Raw genomic sequence first — 21660 nt, forward strand, 5'->3', positions numbered from 1 at the left:
AAGCACTCAATAAATATGATTGATTGATTGACAGGTGAACGGGCATATCTGATTATTGTGCCACGTGTATTGCACATGCTGAAAGAGCTGAATAACCTGCCCATCCACATGGGGGTCACAGTCTAAGTAGGAGGGAGAAAGGGCATCGATTCCCCATCTTACAGATGTGATAACTGAGGCCCACAGAAGAGAAGTGACTTGCTCAAGGTCATTCAGCAAACAAATGGCAGATCCAGATTAGCACCCATGTCCCTTGACTCCCAAGCCCTGCTCTTTCCACTAGGCAACACTGCTTCCCTAGTAAACATCTGGTAACCACTAAGGCTATGAAATCTGAAGGACCCACTTGTAAAACTGAACTCATCTGACTTGACTCCTTCACCAGGCCCGGTATTTGTTGGCTTTCCTTTGGCATTTTTTAATGATATTTATTAAGAGCTTATTATGTGCCAGAAACTGTTCTAAGCACTGGTGTAGACACAAGCTAATCAGGTTGGACACAGTTCCTGTCTCACACTGGGCTCACAGACTTATTCCCCATTTTGCAGAAGAGATTACTGAGGCACAAAGAAGTTGCGTCACACAGCAGAATAAGGAAGAGCCGGGATCAGGTCCTTATTGACTCCCAGGCCTGTATTTATCTGCTTGGTCACACTGCTGTTTCCCTGGCATTTATTCCACAGGTGCTGAGAATCAAAATTACCCAAACCCTCTCCATCTCCAGTTGGTTTCTCTTCTTGGTTTCCTGGAAGGGACCACATTGACTGTCCTTGAGTTCCAGAGTAATGCTGAATTAGAACCCAAAGCCAACTACTAAATTCTGGTGACACCCTAGAATTCACTGCATTTTCAATTTCTATTCCTGTGATGATGCTGAGAGAACCTGTTTCTATCTTCTGCTGCTTTAAAAGACAAATCCAAGTTTACAGCCTGACGTGTTTTCTGAGAGAATGAAGAGGAATCTATTTTTATTGGCAAGATGGTCTTCTCCTTGGTTGGCATTCTCTGTGCCTTTGGGGCTGGCAGCCAGTGACTTTCATCTCCTGAGTCTACCTGCAGTGATGGTTTATTTTAGCCAGAGCCCTTCCGTTGGGCAAAGCTGAATGATGTCTAAATTCTCTTGACCACTGGGCTATTTTTGACTTTCTTCCTGGGCCACACTCAAAGTGACCCCAGAGGATGCCAAGGACTGGAGCCTTCTCTCTCCTTTTTTTTTTAAATGTTATTTGTTAAGTGCTTACTATGTACTGGCACTGTTTTAAGCACTGGGGTAGATACAAAGCAATCAGGTTGGACACAGTCCATGTCCCACATGGAGCTCACAGTCTTAAGCACAGGCCTGGGAGTCAGCGGGTCGTGGGTTCTAATCCTGGCTCTGCCACTTGTCTGCTTTGTGACCTTGGATAAGCCACTTCACTTCTCTGTACATTTTACACATCTGTAAAATGGAGATGAAGACTATGAGCCCCACGTGGGACAAACTGATTACCTTGTATCAAGCCCAGTGTTTAGAAAAGTACTTGGCACATAGTAAGTGTTTAACAAATACCATCATTATCATCATCATTATTATTATTTTACAGGGGAGGTAACTGAGGCATAGAGAAGTGAAGTGATTTGCCCAAGGTCGTACAGCAGACAAGTTGCGGAGCTGAGATTAGAATCCAGGTCCTTCTGATTCCCAGGCCCGTGCTTTATCCACTAGACCATGCTGCTTCTCTAGACAGTGACACCCCCATTTCCAAACCCAACACTTTCCAATCCTCCAAGAAGCCTTCTGTGACTAATCCCTCATTTCCCCTATCCACCCTCCCCTCTGCATCGACTATGCATTTGACCGTGTATCTCTTAAGCACTTTGATACTCACTTCGGCCCCACAACACTCCTGTAAAATAGCCTTATACTCCTCTATTTCACTTATCTTAAATTTATTTTAGTGTCTGTCTCCCTCAGGGATCGCATATACCGAGTCTGTCTTATTGTACTTTCCCAAATGCTTAGTACCGTGCTCTGCACACAGTGAGCAGTCAATAAATCCCATTGATTGGCTGGCAGGTTCCTAGACTTTCATCATCATTCCAGGAGGGCTGACCGTTCATGCGACCAGAACAACAACTGAAGCTCCAACTTCTTTCTCTAGACCCTTGGGGCAGGCAGTGTGGTGGATTCATTCATTCATTCAATCATATTGAGCTCTTAATGTGTGCAGAGCACTGTACTAAGTGCTTGGAAAGTTCAAGTCGGCAACAAATAGAAACAATCCCTACCCAATAATGGGCTCACAGTCTAGATGGGAAAAACTCATTTGCATTGGCTGGAAATCGAACCTGGGCCTCCCGCGTGGCAGGCGAGAATTCTACCACTGAATCACCAATGCTTGGGCACACATTCTTCTGCCCATTTTGCAGATGAGGGAACTGAGGGCAAAGGGTCTTTGACACTACAAGGGGATCCCGGAGTGTCCAAGAGAAGACCCTGACTGTGCTCCCTCCCCCCCTCCCCCCCTCCCCATCCTTATCCTTTCCCAGCGCCACCCTTCCCATATCCCCCACACCGCTGACCCTCAGCAGCTCACTTCCATACAAACCCCCCTCCATTCCTCGTGCCTTCCCTTCCTCCCACCCCTTAGACTCATCCAAGTGTGGCCGGTAGAACCCCCACTCCATCTTAGGAAAGCTTTCTTTCATCCTTGACCTGTCCCTGAACCAGTCACTGCTCCTCCAGGCCATCACCGAAACCTGGCTCTCCCCAGGTGACAGTATCTCCCCTGCCTCTCTCAACCGGGCTTCATCTTCTCACACTCCCCAACACTCCCCAATGCCGCTTTCATACCATTCCATCACCACCCCCCATCCCTCTCTTTACTTTTCTTTGAGGCCCATATTATTCATTCATTCATTCAATCATATTTATTGAGCGCTTACTGTGTGCAGAGCACTGTACTAAGTGCTTGGGAAGTACAAGTCTAATCTTCAGCTAGTAAAAAGTGATTTGCATGAGTGCTTACCATATGCCAACTACTGTACTAAATGTGGGGGCAGATGCAAAATAATCAGATAGGACACAGTCCCTGTCCCACATGGGGCTCACAGTCTAAGGGGGAGGGAGAACAGGAGTTCATTAACTTTGGTATTTAAGTGCTCACCATGTGCCAGGCGCTGTACTAAGTGCCGGGGTGGATCCAAGCAAATCAGGCTGGACACAGTCTCTGTCCCACATGAGGCTTAGAGCCTTTATCCCCATTTTGCAGATGAGGGAACTCAGGCCCAGAGAAGTGAGGTGACTTGCCCAAGGTCACACAGCAGAGAAGTGGTGGAGCAGGGATTAGAACCCATGACCTTCTGACTTCCCAGGTTCGTGCTCTATCCTGAATCCCCATTTTTACAGGTGAGGATACTGAGGTTAAGTGACTCGCCTAATGTGGCACAGAGGGCAAGTGGCATACCTCGAATTAGAACTCAGGTCCCTTGATTCCTAGGTCCATGCTCTTTCCACTGAGGCATCACTGCTCCTCAGAGTTGACTACCAAAGACTAGAGTGGAACTGCTCTCTCTCGCCAACATCCCAATAAAGTGTTCTGATGGGAACTACTGATTTTGACACTTTGGGCTGTCGATTCTTGCGCTCCCTCCTACTTTCATTCAATCGTATTTATTGAGCGCTCACTGTGTGCACAGCACTGCACTAAGAACCTGGGAAGCACGAGTTGGCAACATATAGAGACGGTCCCTACCCAACAGTGGGCTCACAGTCTAGAAGACTGCTTGGACCGTGAGTCACGTGGGACGGGGCCTGTGTCTGATCTGCTTATCTTTCTCTGCGCCAGTGCCTAGTACAGTGCAAGGCCCATAGTCAAGCGCTTAAGTGCCACAATTATTATTACTGTCTGATTTCCTTTATCAGGACGGTCTCAGGGCTTCAGCAGGGCAGGTAAAAACAGCGTCAGCAGACGTCATCCTCTGGCTGCCATGTTAATGATGCACGAAGGACTCACTTAAAAATGGAAAACGAATTTCCAATTTTCTTGAACTGAGAATAGCCTCCTACCCTCTCATTCCTTACTCTACCACCCACTCCAGTTACTAGTCACGGCCATCTATCGCCCCCCAGGCTGCACCACCAACTTTCTGAGCTATTTTGACCCCTCTCTCACATTCCTTTTCTCTTTCTCCATTCCTATGTTGATCCTTGAGGACTTCAATGTTCATGGGATGTTCCCAAGTCTTATCTGATACCTACTCACTTCCTCTCACACCCCAACTCCACTGACCTCCCGCTGAACCCCATCTCACCCACTCGCCAATTTGATTCATCATCCCTACTCGTTGTACAACTTCCAATAATAATAATAATAATAATAACAATAATAATAATAATAATGTTGGTATTTGTTAGGTGCTTACTATGTGCCGAGCACTGTTCTAAGCACTGGGGTATATACAGTGTAATCAGGTTGTCCCACGTGGGGCTCACAGTATTAATCCCCATTTTACAGATGAGGTAACTGAGACACAGAGAAGTTAAGTGACTTGCCCAAAGTCACACAGCTGACAAGTGGCAGAGCTGGGATTAGAACCCACGACCTCTGACTCCCAAACCCACACTCTTTCCGCTAGGCCATGCTGCTTCTCCAATCTCACCAACTCTGAAAGTCCTTTCTCTGATCACAGCTTCGTGGCCTGCCTTCTCTCCCAAACACTCCCCCAACCCCCTCAACCGAATATGTCCCACTCCCCCTCAGAGACCTACAATCCCTTGGGCTGCCCTCTAATTTTCCAAAGTCACTATGCTGTATTTGGTCTCCATACCTAATCTTCATCTCTCATTCTCCATCCCTCCATTGATTCTTGGGGACATCGTTAACCACGTGGATGTCCCTGATGACCCTTCCACTGTCCACCTCCTTTCACTTCTCTACCCCACCTCAAACACTCACCACCCTGGGCACACACTTGACTTTATAATCTCTAGTCACTGTACATTCTCTAGCTTCACCAACTCTGAAATTCCTCTGTCAGACCACAACCTCTTCACCTGCTCTTTTTCCCATACCCCCAACCCCATCAAGTCTGTCCTGTTTCCCCACAGAGGCCACCACCCTTTTGACCCCTTCCAATATTCTAATACCACTTCTCCCTATTTAGCCTCCTCCTCTTGACGTACAGATCGATGCCCTCAACACCACCTTCGACCTTGTCCCTCACTCAACTCCCTCACTCCCTTGTCCCTCCACTGATCTTGTACCACTATCTCACAACTCTGGATCACCTCCAAAGTGTACTTCTTTGGCTTCTGTTCTCAAGCTGCAGAGAGCTGTTGGCAGAAGTCCAGATATCTTTCTGACCTCGTTCACCTTTAATTCACAGTTACCTGCTTTCAGTTCTGTTCTCTCCTCTGCCTGACAAGAAGATTTCTCCATCCTAATTCACTCCCATGCCCAAAGCCCTGCCAGGTGTTACAGGTATTTAACTTCCTCCACAAACCTCCTGTCCCCCTGCCCTACCACCTCTTACCCCTACTGACCTGGCCAGATACTTTGCTGAGAAAATTGAAAACATCAGACCTGATCTCCTATCTTCCCTGCTCCTCTCCAGTCCTGCATCCTCCATCATCCTCTTCAACTCTCCCAATATTCACTGCAGTATCTCAAGAGCTCTCTCATGTCCTCTCAAAATCTATCCCCTCCACCTGCGCTTCTGACCCCATCATTTCCTACCTTATTAAAATACTTGCCCCTTCCCTTCTTCCCTCCCTGACTGCCATCTTCAATTGTTCACTTTTTAACAGCTTCCTCCCCACTGCTTTCAAACATGCTCATGTATCCCCTATTCTAAAAAAAAAAAACCCAACCCCCCCCCCCCTTAACCCCACAGCTCCATCCAGTTATCACCCCATCTCCCTCCTGTCATTCCTCTCCATACTCCTTGAGGGAGTTGTCTACACCCACTGTCTGTCCTTTGTCTCCTCCAATCTGTCCTTGACCCCCTCCAATCTGCCTTCTGCTCCCTTCACTCCAAAAAAGCTGCCCTCTCCAAGGTCACCAATGATCTCCTTCTTGCCAAATCCAATGACCTCTACTCCATCATGATCCTCTTTGACCTCTCTACTGCCTTTGACACTTTGGATCACCCTTTTCTCCTGGAAACATTTTCCAATTTTGGCTTCACGGACACTTTCCTCAACTGGTTAACCTCCTATATCTCTCTGACCATTCCTACTCAGTCCCTCTAAACTGTAAACTCACTGTGATCAGGGACTGGGTCTGTTATATTGTTATATTGTACTCTCCTTAGTGCTAAGTACAATACTCTGCATACATTAAGTGCTCAATAGAAGCAGCATGGCTTAGTGGAAAGAGCACAGGCTTGAGAGTCAGAGGATATGGGTTCTAATCCCAGCTCCTCTACTTGTCTGTTGTGTGACCTTGGGGAAAGTCATTTAACTTCTCTGTACCTCAGTTACTTCATCTGTAAAATGGCGATTAAGCCTGTGAGCCCCACATGGAACAACTTGATTACTTTGTACCTACTCCAGTGTTTAGAGCAGTGCTTGGCACATAGTAAGCACTTTGCTTAGCAAAAAAACATAATTATTATTATTATTATTACCACTACTACTAATAATAAATGCAGTTGACTGACTGACTGACTGACTGCAGGCTCCTCTGCCTCCCACCCTCTAATGGTGGGGGTCCCTCAAGGCTCAGTCTGTGTCCCCTTCTGTTGTCCATCTACACCCACTACTTAGGAGAACTCATCTGCTCCCATGACTTTAACTATCATCTCTATGTGGATGATTCCCAAGTCTACATCTCCAGCCCTGACCTCTCTCCTTCCCTGCAGTCTCACATTTCCTTCTGCCTTCAGGATATCTATACCTGGGTGTCCTGCCGACACCTCAAATGAAACATCCAAACAGAACTCCTCAACTTCCTTTCCAAACCTACGCCTACCTTTCCAATCACTGCAGACAACACCACTATCCTCCCTTTCTCCCAAGTCCATAACCTTAGCATTATCCTCTACTCATCTCTCTCATTCAACCCACATATTCAGTCTACCACCAAATCCTGTTGGTTCTACCTTCTCAACAGCTCTAAAATCCAGCCATCCCAACTACTACTATGCTGATCCAAGCACTTATCATATTCTACCTATCTCATCTTGACTATCTGCCTCCTGTCTCCTTGCTGACCTCCCTGCCTCCTGTCTCCTCCTACTCTGGTCCATACTTCACTCTGCTGCCTGCAGTAAGCACTCAATATGATTGAATGAATGGATCATTTTTCTAAAAAAAAAAAAAAGCCATTCAGTCCATGTCTCCCTGCTCTTCAAGAACCTCCAGTGCTTGTCCTTCCACCTCCACATCAAACAGAAACTCCTTATCATTGGCTTTAAAGCACTTAATCAGCTCGACCCCTCCTACTTTACCTCATTGATTACCTACTACAACCCAAACTCCATGCTTCACTCTTTTTATTTTATTTTGAATGGTATTTGTTAAGCATTTACTATGGGCCAGGCACTGTATTAAACACAGGAGTAGATTGTTTTATTTGTTTTATGGTACCTGTTAAGCACTTAATATGTCTCAGACACTGTTCTAACCTCTGGGGTAGTTACAAGTTAATCAGGTTGGACACAGTCCCTGTCCCACATGGGGCTCACAATCTTAATAGCCACTTTACATATAAGGTAACTGAGGCACAGAGAAGTGACATGACTTTCCCAAGATCACCCAGCAGGTCCTGTGACTTCCCAGGCCGTGCTCTACCCACTAGGGTATGCTGCTCCTCCAATGCCAACCAACTCACTACACCTCGGTCTCATCTATCTCACTGCTTACACTTTGCCCGCATCCTCCCTCTGGCCTGGAACTCATTCCCCCTCCATATATGCCGGTCAATCACTTTCCCTGCCTTTAAAAACTGATTAAAAGCATATCTCCAAGAGGTCTTCCCTAACTGTGTCCTCTTTTCCCTACTGCCTCTCCCTTTTGAACCACCCCTGCCCATGGATCTGTACCCTTGATGCCCACCCCACCCTCACTCCCACAGAACTTAAGCATCAAAATAAATTATGACTATGTACGTCTTTCCCTCTAATCTCTGAGATCCTTGTGGCCAGAGATCATGTCTAACAATTCTGTCATATTGTACTTTCCCAAGCACTTAGTACAATGCTCTGCACAGAGTCAGCGCTTAATAAATACCATTGACTGATGGATTGATTGCTCTCTGCTCCAATCAATCCATCAGTCAATGACATTTATTGAGCACTGACTCTGTGCAGAGCACTGTACCAAGTGCTTAGACTTCCCAAGCGCTTAGTACAGTGCTCTGCACACAGTAAGCGCTCAATAAATATGATTGATTGATTAGACCTGATTTTCTATTTGGTGCTCTTATTGCCAAAACACCCTACGTTAGTTTTTTTGAAAATTTACTCCCCACAGCAGCCCTGCCAGGTAGGGTCCAGGTTTTGTTATCTCCATTTTACAGTTGGGGAAACTGAGACAGGGAAGGTTAAGTGGCTTGCCCAAGGCCACACAATAGACAGGTTGCAGAGGCAGAACTAGAATCTGGTACCTCCAACCTCCAGGGCTGCAGCTCTCCCACTACACCCACTGCCTTCCCTGCCACTATGCCACACTGCCTCCACACAGGGGTCCTCAGCGATGGACCTTCAGCTTACCAGCAGCTCGCTCAGAGCCCTATGATGTGGTTAGGGAACTTGGGATGGCCCCAACCCCTCAATCAATCAATCAATCAATCAATCAAGTAATGTTATTTATTGAGTGTTTATTGTGGTCAGAGATCTGTACTAAGTGCTTAGGAGAGTACAATACAATACAGTTGGTAGACACATTCCCTAATCACCAGGAGATTATACTCTAGAACAGAAGTTACTGTATTTGACTTCATCAGTCCTTGACTCAAGGCATGTCTATACTCAGGTCATTATTGATTTTTCACCATTTCAGTTTTACATTTTTCACCATTTCAGTCCAAAGCGTGTGGACTTTGACTTTATAATAGCAGCTTCCTCTAGGGTCCAAGTTCTGGGGAGAGCCTGGGGGCCGTGGGGAAATTGAGGGAACCATTTTTAAAGTCGTGGTTGAGGGGGAAGCGGAGAGGAGAGTTTAAGCATCAGGGGATCTTCCCCCACCCACCTCGAGCTTGAGATACTCACCCCTCCTCCCCTCACTCCAGGCAATCAATCAATCAATCAATCGTATTTATTGAACTCTTACTGTGTGCAGAGCACTGTACTAAGCACTTGGCATAGTGCAGTATAACAGAGTTGACAGACAAGTTCCCCTCCCACAATGAGCTTACAGTCTGGACGGGCAGACAAACATTAATATAAAGAAATTACATATATGTACGTAAGTGTTGTGGGGCTGAGGAAAGGGGTGAGTAAAAGGGAGCAAATCCAGAAGCAAGGGTGACACAGAAGGGAGTGGGAAAAGAGGAAATGAAGGTCCTCCTCACCCACTCAGGTACATGTCTTGAAAACCCTGTGGCTTCTCCCTGTTGTTGTCTTATGCTGTTGAATCATGTCCCACCCATAGTGATGCCATGGACACATCTCTCCCAGAGCGCCTCATCTTTATCTGCAATCGTTCTGGTAGTGTATCCATAGAGTTTTCTTGTTAAAAATATAGAAGCAATTTACCATTGCCTCCTTCCGTGCAGTAAACCTGAGTCTTTGCCCTCGACTCGCTTCCATGCTGCTGCTGCTCTGCACAGGTGAGTTTTGACTTGTAGCAGTTTTCCTTTCACTCACTAGCCACTGCCCAAGCCAGGAATGGCATGGGCATGTCTCTGCCTGACTCTCCCTCCTGTAGTCGAGACTGGTAGAGTACTGGGAACTCTCCAGGTGTGACCCTGAGAGGTTTGGCTTCCCCCTACCAGTCATTTTTTTATTGTCTGCCTCCTCCACTAGACTGTAAACTCCTCTTGGCTCAGATCTCCCTTGATCTGAAAAACCCCCTCCCTTGACTTCATGGCTCCCTCCAGTTGTCGCCTATTTGCCTCTTACTATTCCTCCCCAAACTCCTTGAGCGAGTTGTTTGCAACCACTGTCTCCTGTTGCTTTCCTCTAATTCTCTCTTCGACCTCCTCTGATCTGATCATATCTACCGAACTCTTTTGTACTTTCCCAAATATTTTGTACAGTACTTTGCACACAGTGGACTTTAAGCTCCCTGAGGGCAGGGATCATGTCTACTAACTCTGTTATACTCTCCCAAGCCCTTGGTAGAGTGCCCAGCACAAGCTAGACTGTGAACTCCTCATGGGCAGGGATCATGTCTTTTAACTCTGTTCTTCTTATTATTATTATGCTATTTGTTAAGCCTGTACTATGTGCCAAGCACTGTTCTAAGGTAATCAGGTTGGACACAGTCCCTGTCCCACTTGGGGCTCACAGTATTAATCCCCATGTTACAGATGAGGTAAGCGAGGCACAGAGAAGTTAATTGACTTGCCCAAGGACACACAGCAGACAAGTGGAGGAGCCGGGATTGGAACCCATGTTCTCTGACTCCCAAGTCCCTGCTTTTGCCACTTAGCTCTTGCTGATTCTCTAGACTCTCCCAAGTACTTAGTTCAGTTCTCTGCATACAGTAGGTGCTCAGTAAATACTACTGATTGATAGATAGAGTATCACCATCTGGCCCACCAGTAAGGCCTAGGGGTCCCCTGATCCCAATCCACTGTCTGAAATGGGGTCATTGGTCCATTTCTCCTCCTGCAGTGCCTGACTCTGGCAGGTGTGGACGTCAGCTCAGAGTGCAGGGCTGCAGAGAAAGAGCCAGAAAACTGAAATCATGTAGAAATCTGAGCAGTCAGTCACGAGGACGTATGTAAGTGGGTGGAGTTTGCTATTTGGGAGACTCAAGGGCTGAGGTGAGTGAGTGTGTGTGTTCGTGTGTGTGTGCATTTGCACACTTGCACACGTGTGCTTGTCTGGGGGTGTGGAGTAGGGGCTAGCTCAGTGGCAAATGCCTATTCAAAAGCCAGGTTGTGAGGAAATGACAAAACACAATCTGAAAATGGTTTTTATTAGAGAAGACGAACAGGTTCCAGGGATTTAAAGTATAAAAAGACAGAATGCTGCCTGAGTTCGCCTGCCTCGGCTGTGACCAGACCCTTCACCAATCTCTTTCACTAACCCACAGCACCAGATCACTTCCATGGTCTGTTTCCTTCGCTCCAGTCCATGAGCCACTGAGCGTTGCTGGTGGAAATTCAGCTACCGGGCCACTTCATCAACCTCAGCTGCATCTTTGCCTGCTTTAACTCTCCTCTACCTGGCAATGTTATTTCTCCATCCTTATTGACTCCCATGCCCATTGCCCTGGCCAGTTGTTCCCGACGTTTAACTCCCTCCTCAAACCTCCTGTCACCCCACCCTTGCCACCTCTTGCCCCTAATGACCAGGCCACGTACTTTATTGAGAAAATTGAAACCATCAGGAGTGATCTCCCTAAAATCTTCCCTGTTCCTCTTTAGTCCCTCCCTTGTCCTGACCCTTCTTCAACTCTCTCATCTTGCCCTGCACTATCTCAAGAGGAAATCTCCTGCCTCCTCTCAAAATCCACCCCCTCCTGACCCGATCTTTTCACACTTTATCAAAGTCCTTGTCCTCTTCCTTCTTTCCTCCCGGGCGGCCATTTTCATCTGCTCAATCTCTAGTGGCTTTTTCCCCACTGCTTTCCAACATGCTCAGATCTCCGTTGATCTGAAAAACCCCCTCCCTTGACTTCATGGCTCCCTCCAGTTGTCGCCTATTTGCCTCTTACTATTCCTCCCCAAACTCCTTGAGCGAGTTGTTTGCAACCACTGTCTCCTGTTCCTTTCCTCTAATTCTCTCTTCGACCTCCTCTGATCTGGCTTCCTCTCCCTTTGCACTACAGTAACTACCCTCTCAAAGGTCGCTAGTGATCTCCTTCTTGCTAAATCCAACGGCTTCTACTCCATTCCAATCCTCCTTGAACTTTCAGCAGTCTTTAACACTGTGGACCACCCCCTTCACCTGGAAACACTATTCAACCTCACCTTCACTGACACTGTCCTCTCCTGTTTCTCCTCCTATCTGTTTCGCAGGCTCCTCCATTGCTTCTCACCCCATAATTGTGGGAGTCTCTCAAAACTCAGTTCTGGGTCCCCATCTATTCTCCACCAGGGCCTCCACTCCCTTGGGGAACTCACTGACTCCCATGGCTTCAACTGCCATCTCTACGTGGCTGATTCCAAAATCCTCATCTCTAGCCCTGATCTCTCTCCCTCTCTGCAGTCTCACATTTCCCCCTGCCTTCAAGACAACTCTTCTTCGATGTCTTCTCTTCACCTCAACCTTAACACATCCAAAGCAGAACTCCTCATCTTCCCACCCAAACCCTGTGCTCCCCTTGACTTTCCTGTCACTGTAGACAGTACCACCATCCTTCCTGTCTCACAATCTTGGCATTATTCTCTACTCATTTCTGTGGCAGGAGGCCAGTGGAGGATAGGGATACAGCGTGTACCATGGCTGGCTCCTCCACGGGCCCTGTGGATGCTCAGCGACCCTCCAGAACGTTGTCATGAAAGGTCAGTGGAAGATGGGGATACTGCGTGTACCATGGCTGGCTCTTTCCCGGACCCTGTGGATGCTCAGAGACCCTCCAGCACGCTGTGATCAGAAGCCAGCGGAGGATGGGGACCGGCATTTACCGTAATGGCCATCAGTGGGGTGTGGCTCCACTTTGGGAGTTCAACATTCTTCCATCCCACCACGTCACTTCTTGCCAACGCTGCGACTACAAGAGGCCAGTAGGTTGTTGCCTGGATGAACGATGCCCAGGACGTGGTCAGACCAGGTACGGTCCAGGGGGGGGACCCCCTCCTCATTGTGCAGCTCTCGCCATTGGGGGTGTGGCTTGGCTCGGCTGTCTCTTTCCAAGTCACCTGGGCCACTGCTTTCTGTATTCCAGCCCAGCAGCAGTCTGCTGTGAGAAACTGATCACCGTCAAACCAAATCAACAAAGGCAATCCTCAGCCTGCCAAAGCTGCTCTAAGGACACCAAGCAAGGCCACTTCTTCTAACTACTCATCAAATCCACATGGTTCCTTCCAGAAACATTTGCTGGCACTTTTATCTAGCAAGGAGAAAAGGGAGCTTGGGGTGTCAGCCCGGTGCTAGAACCTTCGCAGGGGGTGGGTAGTCTAGAGAAAACCAGCGGGAGAGCCTCAGTTGACTGGGGGGAGCCGGCCCTGAGAGGGGTAGGGGATGGACTCAGCAGGGAGGAGGTCCCGCAGGGCTGGGGACAGCAGAGCTGGGGGGACAGGAGGCAGGCGGGATGGCTCTGGTTGGCATGGGGGTGGGCACTGCAGCCGTGATGTCTCTCGTGGGTCCAAACTCCCAGCCTTTAACGCCCTGCCCAGAAGACTCAGCCCATCGAGGCCTTCCTACCAGCAGACCCCTTAACTTGGTTTTCTGACCTGGACTTTGGCGTGGGGGTGAGGGGCCCGTAGATCAAGTGGACAAAGTCCTTCCAAAGCCTTGTCCTTGGCCAGGTTCGGCCACCCGAGGTGGAGCCAAGTGCCCCTCGGTGCAAGGAATCGGAACACTGCCGCTCTGCCTCAGTGCTCTGCAAAGGCTCCTGCAGCTTCGATTACAAAAGACCAAAACACTAGGCCTGGATGCAGGCGGAGAAATTCACAGTGCTGCAAACAAAACCAGTCGAGTCAGTCCGGCCGGCCAGAGGGACTTGATGATGATGATGATGATAATGATGGCATTTATTAAGCGCTTACTATGTGCAAAGCACTGTTCTAAGCGCTGGGGAGGTAACAAGGTGATCAGGTTGTCCCATGGGGGGGCTCACAGTCTTCATCCCCATTTTACAGATGAGGTAACTGAGGCCCAGAGAAGAGAAGTGACTTGCCCAAAGCTGACAGTTGGCGTAGCCGGGATTTGAACCCATGACCTCTGACTCCAAAGCCCGGGCTCTTTCCACTGAGCCACACTGCTTCTCCTAACTTCTTCTTGGAAACTCTTTGCATGGGGCTTATTTGGGGGACAAAACTCGTTTCTGGGAAATAGAAAAGGATCAAAAGCCGAATTGGTTGATGAAAGAGAGCACACTGCTCTCTCCCTCTATATGCTCAATATGGAGCTGAACAGATCTCAGCAAATGAATAGCCAAGACAGGTGGCTTATCCTGCAGTCCGTTTAAGCCCCGTTCTCCCTTTCCTCCTCCGCTCTTCCCTGTTTTTTTCTGCCTCCCACACTGGGCTCTTGGTTTGATACATGCATGTCTTCGCCATGTTTTCTTATGGCTCCTCGAGTATCCTAGCCTGAAGCTCTTTGTGTGTGTGTGGCGGGGGGGGGGGGGGGGGGGGGGGGGGGGGGGGGAAGGGGGGGGGGGTTAATCTCCAAGGATAACAGGGGTTGGGGGGTAGCCTATTAGAAAGAGCACGGGACTGGGAGTCAGGAGCCCTGGGGTCTAATCTTAACTCCACCTCTGGCCTGCTGGGTTGATCTTGGGTGAGTCACTGACCCTCTTTGGACCTCAGTTTCCTCCTATGAAAAATGGGGAGACTATTGCCTACTTTTCACTACCTTCCAGGGAAGAGATTAACTCAGGTGAATCCCTGTGGAGAAATCAAAGCACTACGGAGAGCAGGGTGTTACCATTCTCACCACTGTGGGAGTTAGCAGGGGTGAGTGGGGTTAGGGGAGAGGGTTGGGGGTCATGAGAATGTAACTGATGAATTGTTACTGCTCAGAATGAGGAGGAGGAGTTTAGGAGCATAAGGTCAGTTTTTGTAGTCTCAGAGCTCTGGCATCCATTCTCCAGAGCGAGGAGGGGCAATGACGTTAGGCTGCAAGTTCCTTGTGGGCAGGGATCGTGTCTACTCTTATACTGTACTTTCCCAAGCGCGTAGTCCAGTGCTCTGCACAGAGTGAGTGCTCAATAAATACAACTGGTTGATTGAGAGGGCAGATGGCCCCTGTGTCCGTGTGAGACATGAGCCCCCCGCCTGCCTCATCTCAGGCCTTTGATGAGACCCCCAGTAGTGGTTTTCTGGGCTGTGAGCTCTTGGAAGCCTGACCCCTACAATTCCTGTCCCCTCCGCTCCCAACCCCTACATTCACAGAGGCTAGTGTAACCTCCACGCATTCATCCTGCCACCGACCTGCCTTGGGCCTTGAACGCTCTCCCTCTCCATGTCCAACAATTACTCTCCCCATCTTCAAAGCCTTATTGAAGGCACATCTCCTCCAAGAGACGTTGCCTAAACCCTCCTTTCCCTTTCTCCCACTCCCTTCTGCATTGCCCTGACTTGCCCCCTTTATTCATTCCCCCTTCCCACCCCCACAGCACCTATGTAAATATCTGCTTCCCCCTCTAGACTGTAAGCTCAATGTGGGCAGGGAATGTGTCTGTTAAATTGTTCTATAATGTATTCTCCCAAGTGCTTAGTGCAGTGCTCTACACACAGGAAGCGCTCAATAAATATGATTGACTGACAGGCTATTGCTCAATGCATATTCCCCCTGGCAATGAGACCTAGCCAGTTGAAGTGGATTTCTCTGATAAGGAGCCTGTCTGAGGACCCCAGGAGAGAAGACTGAAGCAGCAGGTTGGGCAGATGTTCCTGCCACTTATGCAGAGATTCAGTCCTCCTGGGCTCGGATGAAAAATACTGCAAACCCCAGAGGCCTTGCAGGTGCACCATACAGCCTCACTTCAGCCTGTCACTGACGGGAAAATGGATTGAGCAGCCAGTCAATATATGCCAACCTATCTCAATTCGACCCTAGCGCTTGGCACATAGTTGGCGCTTAACAGAGACCATGATAACTATTATTTTTTTATTGTCTGTCCCTCTCCTTTTCAGCCTTGCCTTCCCAGCCTCTCCTGAGAGATGGTCAGTCCGAATGACATAGTTGGGCCTGGAGACCCAACCGGCCTGGCCCTGGGTTTCTGAGGAGATGGGGTGGAGCGGTGACTCTCCCTGTGGACGGTTTTGCTTTCTTGTTCTGCATTTCCATCTTCCCCTCTGTTTTAAGGGGCTGAATTGTTCCTCTAGGCTTTGGACCTCGTGAGATGGGACAAGAATGGGTCGCTGTAAGGCATTTTCATGGGGCAACAGCAAATCTTGCCTTCCGAACTGCACATTTGAGTTCCAGTTTTCAGACATGGATTTAAGCGCTTAAGCGATTTAAGCAAAGAACAGTGCTTTGCACATAGTAAGCGCTTAACAAATGCCATCATTATTATTATTTGCCTGGCAAAAGGAAGGTGGGAAAGGGGACAAGAGGGCCACAGGGGAGTCAACGAGTCAGCCTGCCTGGGTCGTCGCCACTGTGGTCTGGCACTGTGGTGTCTGCTGCTGCTGTTACTGATCCCCCTGCTCTTTTGGTTCCAGCTGCAGCTTCTTTCTGCAGCTTCCTCACTCAGTATGTGGACAGCCCAAAGGAGGCAGAGGGCTGTTTGTGTGTGCGTGCGTGTGTGTGCACGCACACCACACACACACACACACGGAGGATTTTGTGTGGCACTGACACTCAAAAATGATCTTGCAGTTGGACCCACTCATGTGTGGATATTTCTGTAGTAGCCCAAGCTGATTGTGTTCTGGACTGCTTGCTGTCCCCTCAGTTGCTCAGGGCAGCCTAGAGCAGCCTGGCAGTGCAGCCTGAGGTTCAAGGCGGGGCTTCTGCAGAATCCCCACCACCCTGTACAACATGAAGGCTACAAAAGTGTCTTCCCCCTTTGGATGAGCAATGCTCCTCCCTTGGTCAATCAATCAATCAATCGTATTTATTGAACGCTTACTGTGTGTAGAGCACTGTACTAAGCGCTTGGGAAGTACAAGTCGGCAACACATAGAGACAGTCCCAACCCAACAGCGGGCTCACAGTCTAGGCTTGGTCAAGGGCTTGGATTTATGGGTTTTGTTTTCAGCATCATCTAGCAGGACCAGAAAGGACCCTGCCCTCCTCCTCCCTTCCCCCAATCCCTTCCTCTCCTCCTCTTCCCTTTCCCCGCATCCCTTCCTCTCCTCCTCTTCCCTTTCCCCGCATCCCTTCCTCTCCTGCTCTTCCCTTTCCCCGCATCACTTCTCCTCCTCCTCTTCCCTTTCCCGCATCCCGTCCTCTCCTCTTCTTCCCTTTCCCCGCATCCCTCCCTCTCCTCCTCTTCCCTTTCCCCGCATCCCTCCCTCTCCTCCTCTTCCCTTTCCCCGCATCCCTCCCTCTCCTCCTCTTCCCTTTCCCCGCATCCCTCCCTCTCCCCCTCTTCCCTTTCCCCGCATCCCTTCCTCTCCGGCTCTTCCCTTTCCCCCGCATCCCTCCCTCTCCTCCTCTTCCCCTTCCCCGCACCCCTTCCTCTCCTCCTCTTCCCTTTCCCCGCATCCCTCCCTCTCCTCCTCTTCCCCTTCCCCTTATCCCTTCCTCTCCTCCTCTTCCCTTTCCCCACCTCTTATTCTCCTCTTCCCTTCCTATCTTCCCCCTCCCTTCTCTTCCCCATCCCTTCCTCTCCCCTTCTTCCCTCCCCATCCCCCCCCCCGCAGCCCTTCTTCTCCTCTTCCCTTCCCCCCAGTCCGTCTCTCTCTCCTCCTCCCCATCCCTCCCTCCCTCCCCCGTGCCCCTTCCCCTCCGCCCGTCCCCGTCCCGGCTCCCGGGCTTGGCGGAGGGCCGCAGGGCCGCCGGGCCGCCGGGCCAGGCGGTTGGCAGTGCGGCTCCTCTGCAGGGCCCCCGGCCCCGCCGTGCCCACCCCCTCACCCCCGGCCTGCCCGCCCGCCCGGTCCTGCCGGCGGCTAGAATTCCCCAGGCTTTCCGGGGCGGAGGCCAGACGAGCGGCCGCGGCAAAGACGAGGGAGAGGAGGGCGAGGAGGAGGAGCAGGAGCAGGAGGAGCAGGAGGAGGAGGAGGAGGAAGGGGGGAGCTGCGAGGAGGCCCGGCCCGCCCCCGTCCCGCGCGGAGCCATTGGCCGTGCGGCATCACCCCACCGCGGGCTGGGGGAGCCGCTCCCGGGACCCCGGGCCTCGGGGACCGGCACCGGCACCGGCACCGGGAGCGGGGCGGGAGGGCCCGCTGGGGCATTAGGGGCCCGGGGACGGACAACGGGGCAGACACGGAGCAGGGCGGGCCTTCCACCCCGGGAGCCCGTTGTTGGGTAGGGACCGTCCCTATCCGTTGCCCACTTGTCCTTCCCAAGCGCTTAGTCCGGGCAGGGCTCCGCACACAATCAGCGCCCCATCGATACCACTGAATGAACGGATGAGGGAGCGGGGATGGGGGGAAAGGATGGGGCGGGAGGGGAGGCATCATCATCATCAATCGTATTTATTGAGCGCTTACTATGTGCAGAGCACTGGACTAAGCGCTTGGGAAGTACAAATTGGCAACCTATAGAGACAGTCCCTACCCAACAGTGGGCTCAGTCTAAAAGGGGGAGACAGAGAACAAAACCAAACATACTAACAAAATAAAATAAATAGGATAGATATGTACAAGTAAAATAAATAAATAAATAAATAAATAGAGTAATAAATATGTATAAACATATATACATATATACAGGTGCCGTGGGGAAAGGAAGGAGGTAAGATGGGGGGATGGAGAGGGGAAGGCAGAGGTGGGGAGAGGGGACCTGGCCAATTTGTACTTCCCAAGCGCTTAGTACAGTGCTCTGCACACAGTAAGCGCTCAATAAATACGATTGATGATATATGTTTGTACAAATTCATTACTCTATTTTACTTGTACATATCTATTCTATTTATTTTATTTTGTTAGGGTGTTTGGTTTTGTTCTCCGTCTCCCCCTTTTAGACTGTGAGCCCGCTGTTGGGTAGGGACTGTCTCTATATGTCGCCAACTTGTACTGCCCAAGCGCTTAGTACAGTGCTCTGCACACAGTAAGCGCTCAATCAATACGATTGATGATGATGATGATGATGATGATGATGGGGGGCGGGGGGCTCCCTCCGCTCCGGCCAATCAATCAATCAATCAATCAACTGAAGCGGCGTGGCTCAGTGGAAAGAGCACGGGCTTTGGAGTCAGAGGTCGTGGGTTTGAATCCCGGCTCTGCCACATGTCTGCTGTGTGACCTTGGGCAAGTCACTTCACTTCTCTGAGCCTCAGTTACCTCGTCTGTAAAATGGGGATGAAGACTGTGAGCCCCACGTGGGACAACCTGATCACTTTGTAGCCCCCCAGCGCTTAGAACAGTGCTTTGCACATAGTAAGAGCTTAACAAATGCCAACATTATTGATTGATCAATCCCCCCCGCCCCGCCCCATCCGCATCTGGACCCGCTGCCCCGCGGCCCCCACCGCACCGCCTCCTCCGAGACAAGAGAGGGGCACGGCAGCGGCAGCGGTGCAGCAGCGGTGCAGCAGCGGTGCAGCAGCGGTGCAGCAGCGGTGCAGCAGCAGCAGCAGGGCGCAGGCTCGGGGAGCGCGGGCTCCCCGCACCGCTGCTCCGGCCGCCCCGCCCTTCCTCATTTGCATATCCCCGCGGCCCAGCCAATCAGCGCCGGCCTCCCCGGGAGCGGATGGACGAGAAAAGGGCGTGGCTGGCGGCGCATGCGCCTCAGCGGGCCGCCGTCTCCTCGAGCCTTTATTGCTGTCGCCTCCCCCCTCCGTCCCCGCCTCTCCCTCCCTGTCTCTTTCTCCCTTTTTTTTTTTTTCCTCTGGTCTAAGCTGGGGCTGGGCTGGGAGCAGAGGAAGAAAGACAGACGGAAGGGGTTGCTTTGGCTCCCCATTTTTTATTTTTTATTTTTGCACTCTGCAACCGGCGCGGCCAACCCCGGGGATCCGCTCCTTTCCCTTTCCTGCGAAGTCGAGTTTCTTCTCCGGCATTTTTGGCCCCCCAAGCCGGCCCCCCCGGCGGTTTGACCCGAGGGAGATGTCTTATCAGGGGAAGAAAAACATTCCGCGCATCACGGTGAGTGTAGCGCCGGGGGCGGCCTTTGTGCGGCTGATGGTTTGAGGAAATCAAGGCAGCGCGATTGATCTTCCCCCGCCAAGAAAGAGAAAAGCGACAAAACCCCCCTGCCGTCCACCGCAGCCGTGATGCGTGATGCTAGCAGCCGGCCGGGTGGCTCCCGGTTGTTTCCCGGTCCCCGGGAGGGCGGGAGATGATGGGCCGGAGACACACACACACCCATCCCCCGGGTGGGTGGGCTGGGCCGGGCGCTTTTGTGTGTGGGTGTGTGTGACCGTCCTCCCGGACCCGCGGCTGGCTTGTTGGGGGGGTGTGTATGTGGGTGTTGGATGTGTGTGTGTGTTGGGGGGGTGGGACAACCTCATCTCCTTGTACTCCCTCCCCAGCGCTTAGAACAGTGCTTCGCACCTAGTAAGCGCTTAACAAATACCAACATCGTTATTATTATTGTTCCGCCCCCCCCGGGTGTGCGGCAGTTTTCTCCGCGGATACACAAAGGGGCCCGCCGGGAGGAGGAGGAGGAGGAGGAGGAGGGAGGCCCGCCGGAGGAGGAGGAGGGTGTGCCAGACATTGGGCGAGGAGGGGCCCCGGGCCGCGCCGGCCTGGCCTCCATCCCCTCCCGTCCCGTCCCCTGGGCCGGTCCTGGGGGCCTGGGCCTGGGCCTGGGCCTGTTCCGGGGCCCAAGCCCCGCGCCCTCCGCCCTCCGCCCTCCGCCCTCCGCCCTGCCCCCGACCGACCACCCCGGACCCACAGGGCGCCCACCGGGCCGGGCCGGGCCGGGCCGGGAGGGGAGGCACGGCTGGCCTCCACCTTTCCTGAATTCTACTTCCCAAGCGCATAGGACAGTGCCCAGCACACAGTCAGCGCCCAGTAAATACCACTGAATGAATGAAAGACTGACAGCCCGACAGACAGACAGTCTGACTGACAGCCCGCGGGGACGGGCGGACGGGCGGACGGACGGACGGACGGGAGGGGGGCACCGGGGAGGGGGGCGGGCACCGGGGGGAGGGGGGGGGGGAAAGACCGGGCGGAGGAGGAGACCGCGGTGGGGCGGGGGAGGGAAGGGGGTCGGGGGTGGGCGGCCGGGACGGGCCTGGGGCCCCCGGGTGGGGGGCGGGGGGGCTTTCACATTCAGGGGGAACCAGCCTATTGGATGAGTTGGACACAGATGGAATTACGTTCCTGGCCCTGCCCGGCCCCCATCCTCATCCCCAGCCCCACCCTTATCCTCAACCCCAGCCCCACCCCATCCTCATCCCCCATTCCCATCCCTACCTCATCCTCATCCCCCATTCCCAGCCCTACCCCATCCTCATCCCCACCCCCTCCCCACCCCATCCTCATCCTCCATTCCCATCCCTACCCCATCCTCATCCCCCATTCCCAGCCCTACCCCATCCTCATCCCCCATTCCCAGCCCTACCCCATCCTCATCCCCACCCCCTCCCCGCCCCATCCTCATCCTCCATTCCCATCCCTACCCCATCCTCATCCCCATTCCCAGCCCTACCCATCCCTACCCCATCCTCATCCCCCATTCCCAGCCCTACCCATCCCCACCTCCACCCCATCCTCATCCCCCATTCCCATCCCTACCCCATCCTCATCTCCCATTCCCATCCCCATCCTCATCCCCCATTCCCATCCCTGTCTTCATCCCCACCCTCATCCCCACCCCATCCTCATTCCCATCCTCATCCCC

General features: G+C 51.6%; 1 protein-coding gene and 1 non-coding gene across 3 annotated transcripts in view; one reads left to right on the top strand and one right to left on the bottom strand.

Annotated features, from left to right (window-relative positions):
* DPYSL2 (dihydropyrimidinase like 2) overlaps window positions 1-21660 on the top strand; it is a 139151-nt gene that overhangs the window by 37064 nt on the left and 80427 nt on the right. The window contains exon 1 of one of the 2 annotated variants that reach the window (XM_038746867.1): window positions 19667-19955. The exons of the other annotated variant lie outside the window; for it this stretch is intronic. Coding sequence (XP_038602795.1) covers window positions 19917-19955 — 39 coding nt within the window. The 5' untranslated portion in view covers window positions 19667-19916. Of the gene's footprint in view, window positions 1-19666; window positions 19956-21660 lie in introns of those variants that run through there. 2 annotated transcript variants of the gene reach the window in all.
* LOC119929340 lies at window positions 9763-9900 on the bottom strand. The gene has a single exon (XR_005451468.1). It is a non-coding gene; the product is annotated as a small nucleolar RNA SNORA7 (small nucleolar RNA).

This window comes from Tachyglossus aculeatus, chromosome 5 (assembly GCF_015852505.1).
Source record: "Tachyglossus aculeatus isolate mTacAcu1 chromosome 5, mTacAcu1.pri, whole genome shotgun sequence".
Taxonomy (NCBI): Eukaryota; Metazoa; Chordata; class Mammalia; order Monotremata; family Tachyglossidae; genus Tachyglossus; species Tachyglossus aculeatus.